The 19,150-nt window shown below is 38.1% G+C and overlaps 2 protein-coding genes across 2 annotated transcripts; both read left to right on the forward strand.

Annotated features, from left to right (window-relative positions):
• The first annotated feature begins 1,020 nt into the window (after positions 1–1,020).
• On the forward strand, positions 1,021–8,783 carry LOC111436779 (increased DNA methylation 1-like). Its single transcript, XM_023074508.1, has 8 exons — positions 1,021–3,660; positions 4,089–4,218; positions 4,312–4,391; positions 5,354–5,592; positions 5,826–5,912; positions 6,243–6,342; positions 6,457–6,670; positions 6,761–8,783. The coding sequence occupies exons 1-8, from the start codon at positions 1,456–1,458 to the stop codon at positions 7,603–7,605; spliced, it is 3,900 nt and encodes a 1,299-aa protein (XP_022930276.1). The 5' UTR covers positions 1,021–1,455; the 3' UTR covers positions 7,606–8,783.
• Positions 8,784–10,041: 1,258 nt separating this feature from the next.
• Positions 10,042–17,520, forward strand: LOC111436786. The gene is made up of 3 exons (XM_023074522.1): positions 10,042–11,159; positions 14,805–15,112; positions 16,848–17,520. Exons 1-3 carry the CDS (start codon positions 10,129–10,131, stop codon positions 17,201–17,203), a joined length of 1,695 nt encoding a protein of 564 aa, XP_022930290.1. The 5' UTR covers positions 10,042–10,128; the 3' UTR covers positions 17,204–17,520.
• Positions 17,521–19,150: the final 1,630 nt, after the last annotated feature.

The raw sequence follows: 19,150 nt of genomic DNA on the forward strand, positions 1-19,150 counted from the left end.
AAAAGCTAGGCTTCCCACAATGAATTGAATAGGAGAGAATCCGTACCACCAGCAAAGCATGCCGCTTTGAAACCAGACATTTTGTTCAACGTTGTCATCCTCAACCACACTCGCTCACATACAGCTTAGAGAAAAAGTAGGCCACAACTTTGCCACCCTCAAATGTAAATGAATGAACTTAATCCCATGTTTCATTAACTTTCGTCTTTTTTCTTTTTTATATTCGATTCCTACGTGACTTTAGAACACGTCTCAGTAGTGTTCGTCAGATGAAATTTATAGATATATAAGTTAATTCTATAATATATCAACGTGTAAATTAGTTCTACAATTATGAACTTTATCTTATGAGACATTCAAACTTTTAACATTTAAATATTAATAAAGTGCGTGACATTCAAACTTTATCTTATCGTAACATTTAAAATTAAGCATTTATTTAGAATGAATATTAAATTAGTGAAGTATTAATTATATACATTATATATATTATTGTGTACAGTATTTGAAAGAAATTAGATGGTGGGGGCATTATTGGAAAATGGCACTACGGAAATCTAAAGTTTGGGCCTAGTTAGTTAGCCCAATACGAAGCCCAGCCCAGTGATCCTTAAAAAACGCCGCCGTAGTTTTAGTATCCTCACGCGCACAGTAGGCGCGTGCGGCCAAGTTCCTCGTCAATACCTTAACCAGCAGGACCTCAACAAAGCCAAATAATGCAAACGCAAAAATTAAAAAAGAAAAAGAGAAAAACACATAAGCAAATTAAGTACAGTCAGAACTGTAAAACACAGCTAGCAATCTTCTGCTCCCATTGAGATATCGCCACGTCATAATTCAATCCAACGTAGCTCAGTGCTGTCCGACGTGGCAAGATCGTCACCTTTATCTGTGCTCCACCTAGGAAAACGAGATTTGGAGGGGAAAAAAATGAAATAAATGAGAAAAGGATAAATAATAATAAGAGAATTATTATTATTATTATGCTTGAAAAATAAATTTAGGAGAAGGGAAAAAAGAAAAGAAAAGAAAAGAAAAGAAAAAAAAAAAAAAACTGGAAGGTTTTATAATTTGCTTTGGTTTATAATAAAGTGGCGATGGCTATGGGATGACGATCCTAACTAAGAAAAGTTGTGTATGATCAGTTTTCGTACGTCGGGGCATTCAGCGGCTAATTGAAGCCAATTCCCGGCTATGGAATTCTAGAGCTTTCTGTTGAGGTAAGATTCTTGATATCTCGTCCACGGTAGGGTTGGTGGTTTACGGTTTTTGGAAAAATCTTGCGGAATTTGGATATGTTTGCTTCAGATCTGATAGGTTTTTCATTGGGGGAGTTCGGGGGTAATCGAATTGGGGTTTGTGGTAGCTGGATTGTATTGGGTTTGCTGGCTAGCTCAATATGATTATGGAGGGAAATTTTGTAATTTAGGGTTCTTGCTTTGGGGGTTGATTCGCATGGAGGACGGTGTGAGATCTGGGGGACCATCGGGGGTTTTGGTGAAGACTCGGAACTCGTCCGGTTGCTTAATTGTTAGAAAGAAAGAGGATGGATTAGGGGGCGCCGGTTCTTCGGCCTCACGCTTGCTTCATGCGAAGAAGGAGAAGAAGAGGCCTAGGTTGGTTTTGAGTGATTCTGGGTCCAGTGATGAGGTATTGCTGCCCCATCGTAGACGGGTTGATCCTGAAACCATTCGGGTTTGTAATGGTTTGAATTCTTTTGAAAAGGATGATATGGACGAGAGGGGAAGCATCAGAAAGAAGGATAGGTTGCAGTATGTTAAGCGGAATGATGATGTTCTGCTCAACAGGATGGATGTGGATGGTTTAGGAAGAAATATGGGCACCTTAGATGTCTTTGATTTCAACGAGTACGATGACCTCGACGGTGAGATTGAGCAGAGGAAGCACGTTAACGGCAGTGGAGAAAAGCGGTTTCTTGGTTCCATGAACCTGCCTCAACGTGAAATCAAGAGGGAATTTGGAACCACTTCTAGTAGGCATGCTTTGGTGGACAAGAGAAAGAATTTGTATGCAGAAAAAACCAATACCTTTGATCGGGATAGGCCTACCAGAAAGATTAACTTCGACACAGATAGTGATGGAGCTTATGTCCCAACACCCTTGTTAAGGGATAAGTTTAGGGGTCATTCTGATGAAGCAATAAGGGTTCAGGGTAAAAATGGAGTTTTAAAGGTCATGGTAAAAAAGAAGAAGAATGTGAGTGAAACTTCGGATATGTATGATCATCGCAAATTAGAAGAAAGTAGAAAGACTCTAAGGACTGAAGATACTCCGAAGAGGAAAGTGTTAGTTGCTCCTTCAGTTTACCCAGAAACTAAACCCCATGTGAAACAGAATCCCTTTCCTAAGCCAGAGAAGGACCATGCTGATTTTCAAACATCAGCATCAACAAAAAATGGAAGGGGTTGCAGTTGGGATTCAGGTGATAGCGGTGTATCATTGAAGCCCAGAAAAAAGGTCGTTGAAGCTCAGAAATCTACCAAGAGGGCAAGCTCTGAAGTTGAAAAAATTCCATGTGAAGAGACTCCCCCAAGTACAGCAAAGGAAGGAAAAGCAAAACGAGGCAGTGGAACTGAGAAACAAAAGCTACGTGAAAGGATCAGGGGAATGCTCCTTAGTTCTGGCTGGAAAATCGATTACAGACCTAGAAGGAATAGAGATTATTTAGATGCTGTCTATGTTAATCCAACTGGAACAGCATATTGGTCAATTATTAAGGCTTATGATGCCCTTCAAAAGCAATTAAATGAAGAAGGAGCAGAGGCCAAACCCAGTGCTGATGCTTCCTTTACCCCAATATCAGATGATATTCTCAGTCAATTAACCAGGAAAACTCGAAAGAAAATTGAGAAAGAATGGAAAAGTAAGCAGAGAGATGAAAGTGACAGTGAAAATGCCAAAGAAGCAAGTGCACTGAGATCTGCTGGTACTAAAAATGACGTGGACAGCATGGATAGTGATAGCAACGAAGAAAAATTAAGCTCTTTCATAAAGCAGGGTGGGAAATCTATTAAAAAGAAATTGAACGAGAATGGATTTCCTAGTGTTGACTCAAAAGGTCAAAGTTCTAGTAAGTATTCACGTGATGCCACTGCAAAACCTTCTTCTGGATTCAGTTCACGTATTTTACATGGAAGAAAAGGTAGAAAGCTTGGATTGTTAGTTCGTCGCTCTAGTAAGGGATTAGATTCAGAGAATGATGGTTTTGTTCCATATACTGGTAAAAGGACTCTGCTGTCCTGGCTTATCGATTCTGGGACTGTGCAGTTGAGCCAAAAGGTTCGTTATATGAACCGCAGACAGACCCGAGTGATGCTGGAGGGGTGGATTACCAGAGACGGCATTCATTGTGGTTGCTGCAGCAAAATCCTCACTGTTTCGAAGTTTGAGATACACGCTGGAAGCAAACTTCGGCAACCTTTTCAAAACATCTTTCTGGAATCTGGGATTTCTCTTCTGCAATGCCAGATAGATGCTTGGAACAGACAGGAGGAATCTAAACGTCTCAGTTTCCACACAGTTGAAATTGAAGGTGACGATCCGAATGATGATACTTGTGGCATCTGTGGAGATGGTGGCGACTTGATCTGTTGTGATGGGTGTCCATCAACTTTTCATCAGAGTTGTTTAGACATTCAGGTGTGTATCCAGTTTCTTGTTCATGCTTGTTGGTAGGTATCCCTATTGTGTCACATGCCACTTGTTCAATTTTAATTATTGATCGCAATTTATGATTAAATCACTTAGTAGGCTGGAAATATTTTCTAGCTGAATTTAGGGAGTTTTGTACGGATGAGGATGGGATTAGCTGTTCATCACACACTTTCTTTCTCGCTCGCTCGCACACGTACAAAATTTTAGAACCCCTGAAAACTGACATACACTGGTTTTGGTGATTTAACCAGTGTTATTTGTCTCTGACTTATCTTCTCTTCTTCTTGTATGGACTTTTTTTCAGCCCCCCTTTTGTTTATTAATTCATATAAGTTCTTTTAAGAGGAATTAGTTAAGGCTAGAGTCGTTGAGTTCAGATTTGACTCCTTTGCTTGCTTATATTGTTGGTACAGATTCCTCCGGGTGATTGGCACTGCCCAAATTGTACATGCAAGTACTGTGGAGTTGCTAGTGTTGATACTTCTCATGAAAACACTACCAATGTTCTTGAGATATCTAGTTGCATGTTATGCGAGAAAAAATGTATGACTTCAATTTGTTCTCTTTTATTTCTTCTCTCTCCCTTCCTGCTCATCAACTGTGATTTTATAATCTTTATTTTTGTTATTGCTGCAGTTCATGAATCGTGCATCCCGGAGATGGATACTCATTCCAATGGTTCAGTCACTTCTTTTTGTGGCAAGAATTGCAGAGAGGTAGCTAAAATTTCTATTTATTTTAGCTTCCAATGTTCTTTTAGTATGACTTTAAATTTTGTTGGTCATTTATTCTTGTGGACGTTATGAATAAAGTGGTTGAGGAATTGTGTAGAGCATTCACTTTTTCAATAGTTTTTCAAACACGTAACTCAGTCACTGCGAAAGTATATTCTTTTTTCCTTTGATGTATTTATTCTTGGTGTGAAGTGATAGGCTTCAAAAATTAGATTCTACCAGTTATGTTCACTTTCAATGTATCTAACTTGCTATTGATGACAATCATCAAAAGATTTATTAAACCCAAATCCAAACATTCTTTTCTTTCTTAGTTTGTTGTCCCTTCGGTGACTGTTCCATCAATTGCTATGTAGACCTGCACGATACATCTTTGATTGTTATTTGAGTTTTCATTTAACTTAAAGCTGTACTATCAGTAACGAGAAGGTTGACTTAATTTAATATGACTATGTAACCTTTGAAGTCTCATTCTGTCTGAGATGGAGTAGAATTTGAAATATTTAATATGATCCCAATTGTCAGTGATAATATAACTATGATGTGTATATACCATTGTCTGTTAATGTTTTGACCAATAGTTCTTCCTTGGACTAAAACCTTCTATTTTCAAGAAAATATAGGAATCGACAATGTCCTGTCTTCATCTTAAACTTTATTTGTCTCTGTTATGTAGTTTTTTTTTTCTTTTATCATGGATTGTTTTTTTCTTTAGTGCACATGTTACCTTTGAGCTACTCGTTGTTAAGTTTCAGTCACCTGAATGTGTTAGTGAATACAGGCTACTACAATTGTACATTTTGTCTGTGCATGCTGGTGATCATATCATGTTGTGGTATAAGGTTCCCTGGTTGATGTTTTCTACCTTTAAGTAGTTCTAAGAACTTCTATTTCTTCCCACTAAAAAATTTCACCTGCAGACTAATTATTGTATTTTTTTACAGCTTTTTGAGAATTTGCAGAAGTTTCTTGGGGTGAAACATGAATTAGATGCAGGGTTCTCATGGTCTCTTGTCCGTAGAACAAGTGAAGATTCAGATTCATCTCTTCGTGGGCATTCACAAAGAATTGAATGCAACTCTAAACTGGCTGTTGCATTAACAGTTATGGATGAATGTTTTTTGTCTATTGTTGACAGGAGGAGTGGGATAAATCTAATTCATAATGTTCTTTATAATATTGGGTAAGAACATTTTTTCTTGCCCTAAGTAATACTGATATAGTTTGTTCGCATCATCATAACTCTAATACTCTGAGAGTGCTCTTCTTACTTTTACTATATTTACTTAATTTTGATTGCTCTAACATGGATAAAACTATTTGATCACAATCTACAGCAAAATTTTGTTTTAAAAATTATTTTCTCGTCATGGTATCTGAATGTTTTTCTGATGAGTTTCATATTTAATGTTCCAGATCAAACTTTTATAGGCTGAATTATAGTGGCTTCTACACTGCTATTTTGGAAAGGGGTGATGAAATCATCTCTGCAGCAACAATCAGGTATCATGCATCACACTTCATTTGGCGTGGACATATTAACTTGGTATTTGCAGAAGGAAGAAATTTGAATAGACCATATAGTTTTGCTTGTGCATATTTGCAGAAGGAAAAATTCAAGTAGACCATGCTCTAGATAGAAATATAACTTTTAGACATAATTGATTATTTATCTTCTAGGATTTGATATCTTCTAACCATATTAGTTTATGGAGAAAGAGATACCTATTGAATGGTAATCTGGTGAAATAAGCTTTTGGTTCAATGTTCCAGTTTTGATGCTTGCTTGAATAGTAAGGTTTTGCTGATATGTGCTATCTTTGATATGGTTAGGTTTCATGGGACTAAGTTAGCTGAGATGCCATTCATTGGGACCCGTCATATATATAGACGTCAAGGAATGTGCCGTCGTCTTTTTTGTGCAATTGAATCTGTGAGTTACCCAAAAGATGTTTCTTAATCTTTTCCTACTGTTATGGGTTTGCAAATTTACCATACTACTTTCCTTCAATGACTGCAATGTTTATCATGTTTTCCTTCTGTTTAGGCTCTTCGCATGCTTAAGGTTGAGAAACTGATTATACCAGCAATTGCCGAGCTCATGCATACATGGAATGTTATTTTTGGCTTTATCCCTTTGGAGCAATCACTCAAGCAAGAAATGAGATTGATGAATATGCTGGTGTTCCCTGGAACAGATATGTTACAGAAGTTGTTAATCGAAGAGACAATTGTTGAGGAAAATGCTACTACTGCCTCAGGTTTTATATCGTTCTCCTCGTTTTTATTTTTCGAATAAAATTGGTTTTGCCTGCCAATGTAATTATTCGCTCTATGTTTTTGCTTAAAAGGTGCAAAGCAAACGGATTGTAGAAGTACAGAGTTCAGTAGTCCTAAGATGGATGCAGAGACCTCATCTGGACAGGAACCTCAAAGTTGTGATGACACTGAACAGCGGCACTCCAAGAAGACAACAAATGAAGCAGCTGACACTAACCCGGATCCTGAATCCATGCCTGGTTCTCCAAATGATACATCTGTGGTGAATAGTTCTCTGGACGCATCTCGTGAAGTTAAAACTTCTTGCTTTCCAATGGAAACTGAAAATTCAGATTCTGATTCTGGTGATAAATTAGCTGAATGTTCCTCCGATGGGAAATGTTCATCTCCCTCCGACCGAATGGGCATCTCTCTTCCAACCAAAAATAGGCCTGGAATTCAGCATGTTTCAGAAGACCATTCGCAGTCCACTTCTCAATGTATGGCAGCTGATACTCCTTCAGACAGTTTGCTTGAACCTAAGGTTACAATTTCAGATGAAGGAATCAGACGTTCGAATTCTCATGCTGGGCACAAGTTGGTTGAATCTGATTCTCAGAAGAAATCTTTCCCTTCTACTTTAGACTATGGCACTGATGAGTTTGAAAACAACATACCCGTGATGGATTCTCCTGAATATGACAAGTGTTTGAATAAGATTAATGGTCATGATTTTCGTGAAGACAATGCCCATGCTATTTCTTTTAAACCTGCTCATTGGGATGAAAATTTTGCTAATGGCGTTGTCGGTGAAAAGCCACTTGTCTCTTCATCTGGTCTGTGTGGCTCTAATGGACGCCCCTCCGAAACTATATCTGATGATGGAATTTGTGGCAGTGAAAATTCTCCACAGACCTGTGGGGAAAAAGTCAGGTGATTCACGGGAAGAGAGAGCTGAATCTGGTTCGGTTTGATAAATTGAGGCTCCATGTTGATATTTCATCTCCAAATTAACTGGGTTATTTCTCATGCGACCACTTTGTTGCTGGTTTGTGTAGGGCTCTGTTGCTAAATGGCTAGTGCTTAAATTGAGATGAGTTGCAATAATTAATATTGCTATTTGACAGAATTTATTCAACTTTATGCTGTTCGGTGTTAGATCATAATCCACCTTCGGTGATAGTTAACACGATTTTTTCAGCCCTGGAGTTCTACAGAGGTGCCCTTGATGGAAGTAGCATGGTTCAATTCACTGCCTATCTCTTCTGAAATTGCTGCTCTGAAACACGAACTCATTCATCATGCTGGCTAGCTTGGAAGATCAGACTTCTTCATGGTATGGTCGGAACTTGAAACCGACTTCAGTTAGTAGGTTCGAGAACTCTCCAAATGGCAGCATCTTTTTTTTCTTGAAATGGAGCATTTCCATTCTTAATCAGGGTGAAGCTAATCTCTTGGATCATAATCTTCTTGTCTAAGTATCTGCTATCTGCTGCTCAGCCTTTTCGACGAACACAACCCCAACAGAGGTGAAGAATTTAAAATTCCGAGACGTTTTCAAGTTGTCAAGGTTTTCTTGTGGGCTGTTTCACAGAAATATATTGATACTCATTCATATTACTCGTAAGAATGATACGAGAACAACACCCTTGGGTGTATAGGCTGTGTTTGCTGGAATGACCAGGCTTGTCACCTCATTTTGCTGCAGTCAGTCAGGGGCATCATCTAATTCTCAGAAATTTCACCATCTTCTTGGAAGCTACAACGCTGCCAACCATGAGTGTTTAGGGTTGGTTTGGTTAAAATGTGTGAAGGCAAAGGGTCAACAAAGATAATAGCTTTTAGTGAGAGTTAGAATAGGGCGTCCATTGTTTACCAACTGTTGTTATTGGGAATTACTTGTAATTATCTGGTGCACATGTATTTAGTTTGAACTGCTGGCTGAGGCTAGATTTTGCTCCACTTTTTTCTCGAACCCCCAACTTTACTTTTTCGCCTGCGTCTAGAAATAAATTTTGTCGGGTGAACTTTTAATTTTGTGTCGAAAAGTATCGAAATACTGTGAGTGATCTGGAGATTTCTCAGCTGCTGTTGATGAAGCGTGTCACTGGTATGTAAAGTCATGAACAAAAATGTGGATGCAGAGCTCAGATTGTTACAAGATTCTTCAGCCTTGTTCAAATCATTAGCCATATCCCTGGTTGCTTTCTGTAGCAGAAAGTAAGATATTTCTGCATGTGAATGCCTGACCTGTCTCCTGTAGTAGAATGGTATTGTAAATTCATTATGATTTGATCATCAGGAACTAAACTATATGGTTTTTCAGTTGTATGCCTCTTGGGCAGCAAATCCTTTGATAGTCTCCAATGGACTCTGAAGTTCGTCTCCAATGGAGTCTTCCTGTAATGACTCACGCAGTGTCTTCTCTATCTTCTCTACCTCCCTTGCAGACTTCAGGTAAACCTTTCACAATGTTTTCTTCGACTATTAGATACAAAATTGAAAGTTTTTGTTGTAGCAGCCCAAATCTGCCGTTAGTAGTTAGTAGATATTGTCTCGTAAAAACCATTTAAAATGCGCCTACTAAGAAGAGGTTTCCATACCTTTGTAAGAAATGTCTTGTTACCCTTTTCCAACAAACGTGGGATCTTACAATCCACTCTTTTGGGAGCCCAACGTCTTCGCTGACACGCCACTTTGTGTCTGGCAACATCTTCGTTGGTACAACCACTCGGTGTCTGGCTCTGATACCATTTGTAACAGCTCTCCAATCCACCCTTTTTGGAGTCTAACATCTTCGTTGACACACCACTTGTCTAGCAACATCGTCGTTGGTACAACCACTCGATGTCTAGCTCTTATACAATTTGTTGTCTGGCTCTTATACAATTTGTAACAACTCAAATCCATCACTAGCAAATATTGTCCACTTTGATTTGTTATGTATCGTAGTTAGCCTCACGTTTTTAAAAACATATCTATTAGGGAGGTTTTCACATCCTTCATACTTCGTTCTCATCCCTAATAGTTTATGGATTTATTAGATATAAAATTAGAAATGGAAAATTTTACTTTTTTTTTTTTAGGTATTATTATTTTAATTATTTTATGTTGATATTTCACCTCTATTTTATTATAAGTTTATTGTTTTAAAATGAAAAGGTCTGTTTTTAGATCTAAATTATTGGATAAAAATTTTAAAATTGTATTTATTAAAAAAATGAAATTAATAAATTTTTTATTATTTGATATATAATGAAATAGGTGTGAAAGAAAAGGAAAAAGAAAGAGATAATATAATAAAAATTAAATTAAATAGTTGGTGGGGCCGGAAAGGGAATCGGGAAGCAATCGCTGAATAAAACACCCATTCACCTATCCAGTTAGCCCGGAAGCTAAAAACGGAGATTTTCTGATTTCTCGTAAACCCTAGGCGGTTCCGCCCGCTTCTTCAACAGCCATGGCCGGCGGTAACAATACAAGCCAGCCGTCTCAGAAGCCTCCTTCTTCTTCCACCGCCCCTTCTAACCGGAAATCCCGCTGGGAGTCCTCCACCAACAATCCTCCCTCCGATCCCAAATCCGATTCTAAATCTTCCAAACCCCATAATCCTTCCTCCAAGGTTGCAATTAGTCCCAATTCCACTCACCCCAAGCATCCCGCCGACAAGGCTGCTAATCCAACTCCGGCATCGGCTCCTCTCCATTCACCTGGAGTTCTTCTTCCCTTTTCCGATCCCTCGGATCTTGGCCCACCGCCTCCGCCGTCTTATGGATTCCACATGCTCGATCGTCGCACGATTGTTCTTGCTGATGGCAGCGTACGGTCGTACTTTGCTCTCCCTCTGGACTATCAAGATTTTACTCCGCCTGCAAGGCCCATGGATCTTGCTGCTCGGTTTTTACCAATGGGCTCCGGTGGTCCTGGCCGTGAATATGGTGGATTTGACCGTCGGTTTCCCCCCGGTGGCCCTATGAGTCCAAATGAATTTCGGGGTGTTCGGGAAGAACAATTTGCTCGTTCCAGGCCTCAAGATCACTGGAATTCTCGAGGGACTGACGAACGTGGTGGTCCTGCAGAATTTTCGATGAAGAGGAAATTCAATGACGACAATGAGAAAGACAGGAAGGATGAGAAAGACGAAATGTCTAGGCGACAACAGCAATTCTTGCACAATGAGAATGCAAATGGGTTTCATACTGGTTCTGGCGAACGGCGGGGTGATTTTTTGGTGGGAACGAGTGATCCATATGGTCGAACAGAAGATATAAGGTTCTCGAAGTACATGCGAGTTGGTGGTAGTTATGAAAACGAAGGTTTAAGGCCAGGTAGCGGTCACAATGTAGCTCCTAAATATTTGGAAATTGACCAGAATGCATTGAGAAAGGCATTCCTTCACTTTGTGAAGACTATCAATGAAAACGCAACTCAGAAAAAGAATTATTTGGAGGACGGGAAACATGGGCGTCTTCAATGTCTTGCTTGTTCAAGGTTTGATGCAATTGGACTCTTTGTGTCTTATCTCTTTGACTTGCAGTATTTTTATATATTGCTGATAATTAATGCTTCTCTGCCCTGCATCCGGGATAATTTATGGTGGATGCAGTTAGCTAATACATTCCACTGTTTGTTTGCACTGTCTGCTGTGATTAAGAAGGAAGTGAATGCGTTGAGCATATGAGCATATGCGTTCTTGATCGCCCTTTCCAATTAAGATGTTTTTCTGCTGCTGCCTTTTCTTTTAAGACTGATATAAAGCATTTAAGGAGGGTATGGATACTGACTTGAGTGTCCGTGCCTGTGGCAAATACTATGCATTCATTGTACTATTCTAATTTTGGATTTTGATATGTTTAATTGATTGACGAGAAGAAGGGAAAGGAGAACTAGACTCTCTTCTAATATTTTCCCTGCGTCTATTGTGGTGGTTGCTGTGAGCAAATACATTTGACTGTTTGTTTGCTTTTGATAGGGAAAGGTGAACTAGACTCTCTTCTAATATTTTCCCTGCGTCTGTTGTGGTGGTTGCTGTGAGCTAATACATTTGACTGTTTGTTTGCTTTTGATTTTGTCGTGACTGAGAAGGGAGTCAATACTTAAAGTGGATGCTTCTTGATAACTTTTCTTTGCTCTTACTTATCCTTAATGAGTGTTGTATACAAGCATTTGAGGAAATTGTGGATGCTGGCTCCTGCTGAGTGTCTGGCCATTGGTTTTGTTGTACTTTTCCTCCTATACATTCGTTCCCCATATTATGTAATATAGGATAGTGGTGTAAGATGGTTGGTTTGGTGTTAGAGGTGTGATCTTTCATCAAGTTCAATGTCTATTTGGGCATCTTAGTTATTTTAGATTGTACCATTTTTTGTGTAGTTAGTCTTGACTTTGTTTTGGCTCCTTTTGGAGGGTTGTCTTTGTGTATGCTTTTGTATTCTTTTATTGAGATCTCATTCTTTTAACATTAACAAAAAAAAAAAAAAAAAAAAAAAAAAGGTCTATTGGGGTTGGTTTTTGGCCAAAACCAACCCTGAATTGGCTTGTCAGTAAAAGCAACCAACTGATCAATTTTGGGCTTTATTGTTACACAACGGAACTAGGGGATGGGCATAGTCCATTGACTGTTGGACTTGAACATAATTTTGCTTCCTAACCAATGTGAATGGCTTGGAATGGCCACAAACATACTCTCGTGGTTTCTGGTAATTCTAGAGGGGTAAGTTTTGTTGATATGTTTAGACTTCGTCCTGTGCGTTGTCTTGCTTTATACTTAATTCTTTTTTACTAATTATTATTCTTTTTTAATTTCTGGATATGAATTTCCATGTGATGCTATTTTTATTGCAAGGGTTGTTTAAGGGTTTTCCCCTTATTTGTTATATTATTTCATTATACTGTATATGTATATTTCTTATCTAGTTACCTTATATTTTTTTAGGAAAGTATGATTGCATCACTGGGTAAGTGCCATTACCCTGCAACCTTAGACATTTTTTGTTCACTTCATTGTGATATTGATTCACCTTTTGTATTGTGTTTTTCTATAGGTTTGGTCTCTTTTAGCCATGTGATACAGTTCGATGGCTTGTATGGATGCAATTATTTTGTGTGTACAATATGGTTTTACTGCCTTACCATCAAAAGTTGTATCTGGAAAAACCTGTTCGCTTTATGGAGTGAATCAGCTGGTTATATTTGTTTCTCCCTTTACAAATAGTGCCAATAGGAAGCTGGTGGAATGCTACTAACTCTATCTGATACATATAGCTATGACGCATTAGTGGTAAAAGATATTGTGTTAGTTATCTCTTTGATGGTAATTGTTTGGTTAGGCATTAATCCAAGCTTGTAAATTGTAGTTGATTTGATGCCATAATCATAATCAACGAGGGAGACCTGTTTAGCCTTTTTTTTATGAAACTCCCTGTCCTGCATATATCAATTTGAAGTATTTGTGGATTTAGGTTGCCAAATGCGCTGCTTTGATGTGACTGAGGTTGAAAGTTTCTCATGAATGAATAATTTCTTCAATTCTAGTGTCTGGCTATGTGACAATACATGCCATTTAACTTGCTATGTGGCAATACATTCCACTTTTTTGTGCCTGTGGGGAAACATGAGTAGCAATAGAAGAAAAAATAATATCTCTCCTGAGAGGTATCAATACTTAGTATAGTGTCTGATAGGATGTTTTTTCGTGCCTTTTTCTTTCTCCAGGGGGGGGAACTAGCTGATAACTTGTTTCCTTGGTGCCATTCCTATGTCCTAATATTTATGAAGGACCATTCTTCGCTTATCCATTGTTGGCCTGGAAACTTACAAATATTTTATTGATTTTCCTTTTGGTGATTTTCTAATTAAGAAGGAAAACATGAAACTGTTCCTAGTGGTTGAGAGGACTTCAAGGGCTATATGGGAGCTTTTTGTTTGTATGGACTCGTTTTGTTTAAGGATTGCAGTCCTTGAATATTTCCCTGTTGGAGAATCCTTATTACCTTTAGTATAACTCAAGCTTGTTCAATATGAACTTTGTTAGTTTGGTTTGGTATTTGAATGGTGTACCTGTTCTCTCTTTTGTGTAATTTGTTTCTTATGAAGTGTACCTATGGGATTTCAACCATGAAAATATCTGAACCTTTTTACCAACCATGTATTCATATGGTGTACCTGTTCTCTCATTGGTCCCATATCTTCCTTATAACGTGAGCCTATGGGATTTCAACCATGAAATTATCTGAACCTTGTTACCAATCATTGATTCCTAAATATTGTGCATGTTTGGTCATTAATAAACTGCTTGTCGTCTCAAGCATATGTTTGAATTTCAATAGTCATTAAACGGGTAGAAATAGTGTAGGAGATTTCAAGCTTCAATGTTTTGATCAATGGATTTTGCAGACGAGGAACCCTTATTATTGGTTATATGAGGTTTCTTAATGTAGTAGAAGGATAGATAGAAACCATTTGATGAACTAAGGAACCCTTATTATTGGTTATCTGAGGTTTCTTAATGTAGTAGAAGGATAGATAGAAACCATTTGATGAAACATAGGAACCATAAGTTTTTTAGGTATGTTGTTATTTAAGTTCCTCTCATTATGAAATTGTATAAATTCAAATAATCTTAGTTATGGAAGAAGGAACTATGATTCTCACTGCTCAGTAATCGAGATCATTCACCCATTGACTTCACAGACCTGAAGATTGATAAATTTGGTGACAGGAGAACCTGAGATGGAAAATTTTTTCCTCTTCTGCTATTTGTCTGGACTGCATCTTCCATTTTTGTTTGGGATCACAAAGTTGGAACTATTGCAACAAAAATTATAAATCTTTCTAAGGATTACTGCAGTTGAGAAGAACTTTAATGGTTGGTGGTATGATGTTAGCTTGTTTTAAAAGAAGCAGTTTTGAGACCTAATTTCTGTGATATGGATGCTTGATTTCTGTGCTTGATAATGCTTTTTGCAATATTGGAGTCTTCGTTTCCTCCTTAAACCTACCATTTTAAGTGGTGTACGCCACTTTATTCCTAATTTGGTTCAAATTTGTAGGCTTATATTATAGTTTGAACCTATTAAAAATCATATTTTGGCCCCCTAAAGAATGTTGCCCCCTCCTTTACATGCTTGCTTTCAGGTCCTCTAGAGATTTTCCAGATATGCATGGCCTTATTATGCACACATACAACTGTGATAGCGCTGACTTGCTAGTAGATCATCTGGGTTTACACAAAGCTCTTTGTGTATTAATGGGGTGGAACTACTCAAAGCCTCCTGATAGTTCAAGAGGGTACCGGTATCTATCTGCTGATGAAGCAGCAGCTAACCAGGAGGATCTGATTATGTGGCCTCCTCTAGTTATCATCCATAATACAATTATTGGAAAGGGTAAAGATGGGCGCATGGAGGGTTTGGGAAACAAGGCAATGGATAGTAAAATTAGAGGTATAATGAACCTTTTTACTTTTTTTCATTTTTCATTGTTGTTTGAGTCGATTTATCTCTTGCTAGACAGAATAAGGTCTCTGTTCAAGTAGCTGTACTGCATCTACAACTTTACTGCCCAGCAATTTCACTTAGAAGCACATAAAATGTCCCTTGTCTGTCTCATCTGTCACAGATGTTTTAGAAAATAGATTTAGATTGCAGAGTGCTTTAATGAATTTTTAGTTGCTGATGAGAACCATGGTTATATTTATCTGCACGTACTATTTTAGTTAATGAACTTGAGGTTATATCTGAACCCTCCATGAAGGAGTTGATGGCACACGTGGAAACTTAGTCTTTCTGGGACGGTCTTGTTTTAGTGTTCGTGGAACTGTTCCAAATCCAATTGGAAGGGATTTTTTTTGTTCCTTTTTCTCTAGGATATCCTTATCCTCACTCTTTTGTACTTTTCTTGACGAAATAGCAGCTTTGTATTGATTGAATGTGAATGAAGCTGTTTCTTTTTTTCCATTGAGTTGATTCCGTTCAAGTGTTTATGCGTTGTAGGGAGGGGTAACAGTGTCCAGTCCATAAGTATTTTTCTAGTTTTCTTTTAATAATTTATTTATCAGGTCTCTTCTCTCTCTCTCTATCTCTCTCCCACTTGTGTCACGTTAGCTACAGCTATCTGCTTGATAATATACATTTTTATGTACCTTAATTATTTATTAGTATAGTTGCTGATTATACTTGGGTTATATTTTACCTGGTTCATAACATACTTGTAATTAACTTACCTTAATTTTTTTTTTCTGAATCCCCCAAGGATAAGTTGATGGCACGTTGGAATCTTTTGGGGGGTTTGTTATAGTCCTGTTTTTGTGTTGGTGAAGCTGTTTCACATCTCCTTTGAAGGGATTTATGTAATCCCTTTTCTAATCAACGTCCTTAAATCTCTGTAGTTGCTTTTGGTGTCCTTGGTGATTTTTTTTTACCCTACAATCTTTGTTGGCTGACAATCTTGAGATATGATCTATGGAATAGCTATACAGAATCAAGGGAGTTTATCTGAGAAATTTTCATTTCACTACAGGCATGTGCTTTGCACATTAGATATTATTTTCAGCATCTTCCACCCTCTCAAATGTTGTGTCTAACATATCTTTTATTTTGTTGTTTTAAACCCATTTTCTTCAAATAGATTGTTTTCTTTGTTCTTATATCATATAGGCTTATGAGAAGTTAGTGGCAGGTTACAGATCTTTAGATGATCCATTTTGTCGATGCATGGGAGATGCTCTCATATTAAGCTAAGGGCAACGTTTGTATTTGACCTCACCTTAACAATATTTATCATGCTAGTTTCTAGTGTGGTGTTTTGTTAATTGGTAGACATGATAATAATTTGCTTCTGAGGTTCATTTATTATTACATTTGATTTGATTTGATTTTCCCAAATTCTCAAGCTTCCTGAACTGGGTGCTTGGATTCTGTGTCCTAGTTATTTAAATGATCATGCATGCTATACACTTGTGGAAACTGCCTCTTGTTGTCTGTAGCTTCTGACGCTTTTAAGCTTCTTGTAAACAGTTCTCAAAATGTCTATTTAGTTTATACACGGCCACCTCTGTTCCTAGTGCAAAGGCCTTTACCTTTTATAATCCAGTGGCTAGTTTGCTATCAATATATTGGCATTAAGATGTCTTGACGAGTCATTTGGCCTTCCTTTTTTTTTTTTTTTTTTTTTTTTCAGAACTTGGGTTTGGGGGTGGGAAGTCGAAGTCTTTGTATGGAAGGGAGGGTCATTTGGGCACAACCTTGATCAAGTTTTCGGGTGAGCAGTCTGGCCTCAATGAAGCCAAGAGACTGGCTGAATTTTTTGAGAAGGACAATCATGGACGTAAAGCTTGGGCTTGCATACGACCTGCAGCATTGGGCAATGATGATGATAAAAACCCAAACCTTGTGAAGGTGGATGAAAAAACTGGAGAGAGGAATAGAATTTTCTATGGTTATCTTGCAACTGCAGCTGATATGGACAAAGTTGATTTCGATACAAGGAAGAAGGTAGCCATAGAGAGCTATAGGGATATCAAATCATCAAGGTAGAATATCTCCAAATGTAGTTCAGCTCATGTTTAATTTGCATCCTCGGATGAGCTGCAACGCTTGGATCCGATTTATTTTTGAGCTCGATGGTCATCGGTATAAAGTCTACCAAACAGCTTGTTGAATATTGTCCGTTCGTCAAAAGGAGGTGGGTGGTTGTTTGGACTACCAGTGAACATTACTTCAGGAATTTCCCTGGTTTTGTTGCATAATTTTATTTCTACCGTAGGATGAATGTGTATGGTAGGATGTTGATTATGGATCTGGCTTGTCAAACGTCTTAAATTCTAATGATTGAAAGTTGTTGCATAAACAAACCTGGACAATCTCACCATCATAATTCTACGAACGAGCTATTTGTTAGAAGCAGGATATGAGCATAATTGTGATCATAATGACTCGCTGTATAAGCATATGGGAAGGAAGTTAATTCTGAGTTAACGAGCCTTCCGTTGCTTACTACTTTTCAGGACAAGCATACAATTTTAAAGTAGAGTGCGGAATCAATCCTCTGGGCTGTCTCCAGTTATGTTTCTGCGTGTACTTATTGATTGCATGTTTATCAAAAGGGAAGTTGATTGTGTAGGTGAGTTGCTTTGTTTTTAAAATATCTGGCACACTTGGGAGTTGGAGCTGACCGCGAGTGTGCATGTGTGAATAGATGCTCAGTCTTTGAATCTTGATGGAGGTTCCAATCAATTAATAACAATTGTTATTGGATGGATTAGACTCTCTTGCATTTATAACTTGATTCTAGCTTGAGATATATATCTTCAACTAGATGGTGTCCTCACCTTTGTTGAACTAATGAAAACTTGCATATGTATTTTTGTTCATTGGAGTACAAATCTGTGCATCTGGTCCAACCAATCAGGAGTGGATCCAGAAGGGTGAAACGCCTAATTTGGTTGTTTATATGGCAATTTAATCATGTTCACAGTAATCTAATTGAGTACTTTTTGAAGGTAAATGTAGCTTATGCAGCCGAGGTGGGATACCAGGAGGCCAACTTTTAGTGACAGTTTTTGTTTGCTTTTCAGTGTCTGTAGTTTCTGTTTGATATGATTTGAAGAATTTTTTCTTTGAAAAGTAGAAATAGGAAGGATATTATCTCTGGGGCAGTGATGTTGAATGCTGAAAATTAGTCTTTGGTGTCGGTGGAAGGAGGAAGATACTTTGAGAGTAGTCTCGGCTAGGAATCTTATCCACAATATTGTATGGTGGCGTCCAAGCTGGATGGTTACATCATCCTGCATTTATATTTTAACCAGGAAAGCCTCATAACTATTAGTATTATTTTGATGTGTTGTAAGCTATGTTATGTTGCAAAGATTCTTGCCATTTCCTTCATTTTGACAGGTAACTATGGAGTCAGTGTGGTTTTGGTTCAAACCATGGATCCACAGGAGAAAGAAGAATGGAACCCTAGATTGAAACGGGGTTGAGACAAAAGGTGGAAGCTGAGGATGGGGATGGGAAGGGAAAGGGAAAGGGGAAGATGGTGTAAGCTTTACACGTGTGATGCGCATGCTTGGAAGATGCTGGAGTTAATGTAGGGAGGAGGGTGAGGCAGGAAATGGCACTGTGCATAATTGCGTACCTTGTTTTGGCATCTGTCTGTGCTTTAACTGACTGAACCCATGTGGTGGTCAGACTATGTGGGCATGGCCCATCCCCCCACCTATACCCCATTCCTTTCCCTCTCTCTCTTTTGCTTTGGTTTTCGTGAAAGCACTTTCTTCTCACACCCTAATCCCTTCTTTCTCTTCTCTACGCTACACCTATGTTAATTAAGATACACCTAACTACTATACAACTACTTTCGATGTACTTGGTTGAGCGGTGTTCAAATTGGTTATAGTTGTTTTTCTATTGTTTTTTTGACTGAGCTATGCTCGAATTGTTTAGAGTTATGTTCTTGCTATTTGGGTTGATTATAGTTATTTT

Source organism: Cucurbita moschata, unplaced genomic scaffold (genome assembly GCF_002738365.1).
Source record: "Cucurbita moschata cultivar Rifu unplaced genomic scaffold, Cmos_1.0 Cmo_Scf00060, whole genome shotgun sequence".
NCBI classification, from domain to species: domain Eukaryota; kingdom Viridiplantae; phylum Streptophyta; class Magnoliopsida; order Cucurbitales; family Cucurbitaceae; genus Cucurbita; species Cucurbita moschata.

Coding starts and splice junctions, on each gene's coding strand:
- LOC111436786 (XM_023074522.1), top strand. CDS start 10,129: ATGGCCGGCGGTAACAATACAAGCCAGCCGTCTCAGAAGCCTCCTTCT. Junction 11,160..14,804: donor CAATGTCTTGCTTGTTCAAG/GTTTGATGCAAT, acceptor GCTTGCTTTCAG/GTCCTCTAGAGATTTTCCAG. Junction 15,113..16,847: donor AATGGATAGTAAAATTAGAG/GTATAATGAACC, acceptor TTTTTTTTTCAG/AACTTGGGTTTGGGGGTGGG.
- LOC111436779 (XM_023074508.1), top strand. CDS start 1,456: ATGGAGGACGGTGTGAGATCTGGGGGACCATCGGGGGTTTTGGTGAAG. Junction 3,661..4,088: donor AGAGTTGTTTAGACATTCAG/GTGTGTATCCAG, acceptor TTGTTGGTACAG/ATTCCTCCGGGTGATTGGCA. Junction 4,219..4,311: donor CATGTTATGCGAGAAAAAAT/GTATGACTTCAA, acceptor TTATTGCTGCAG/TTCATGAATCGTGCATCCCG.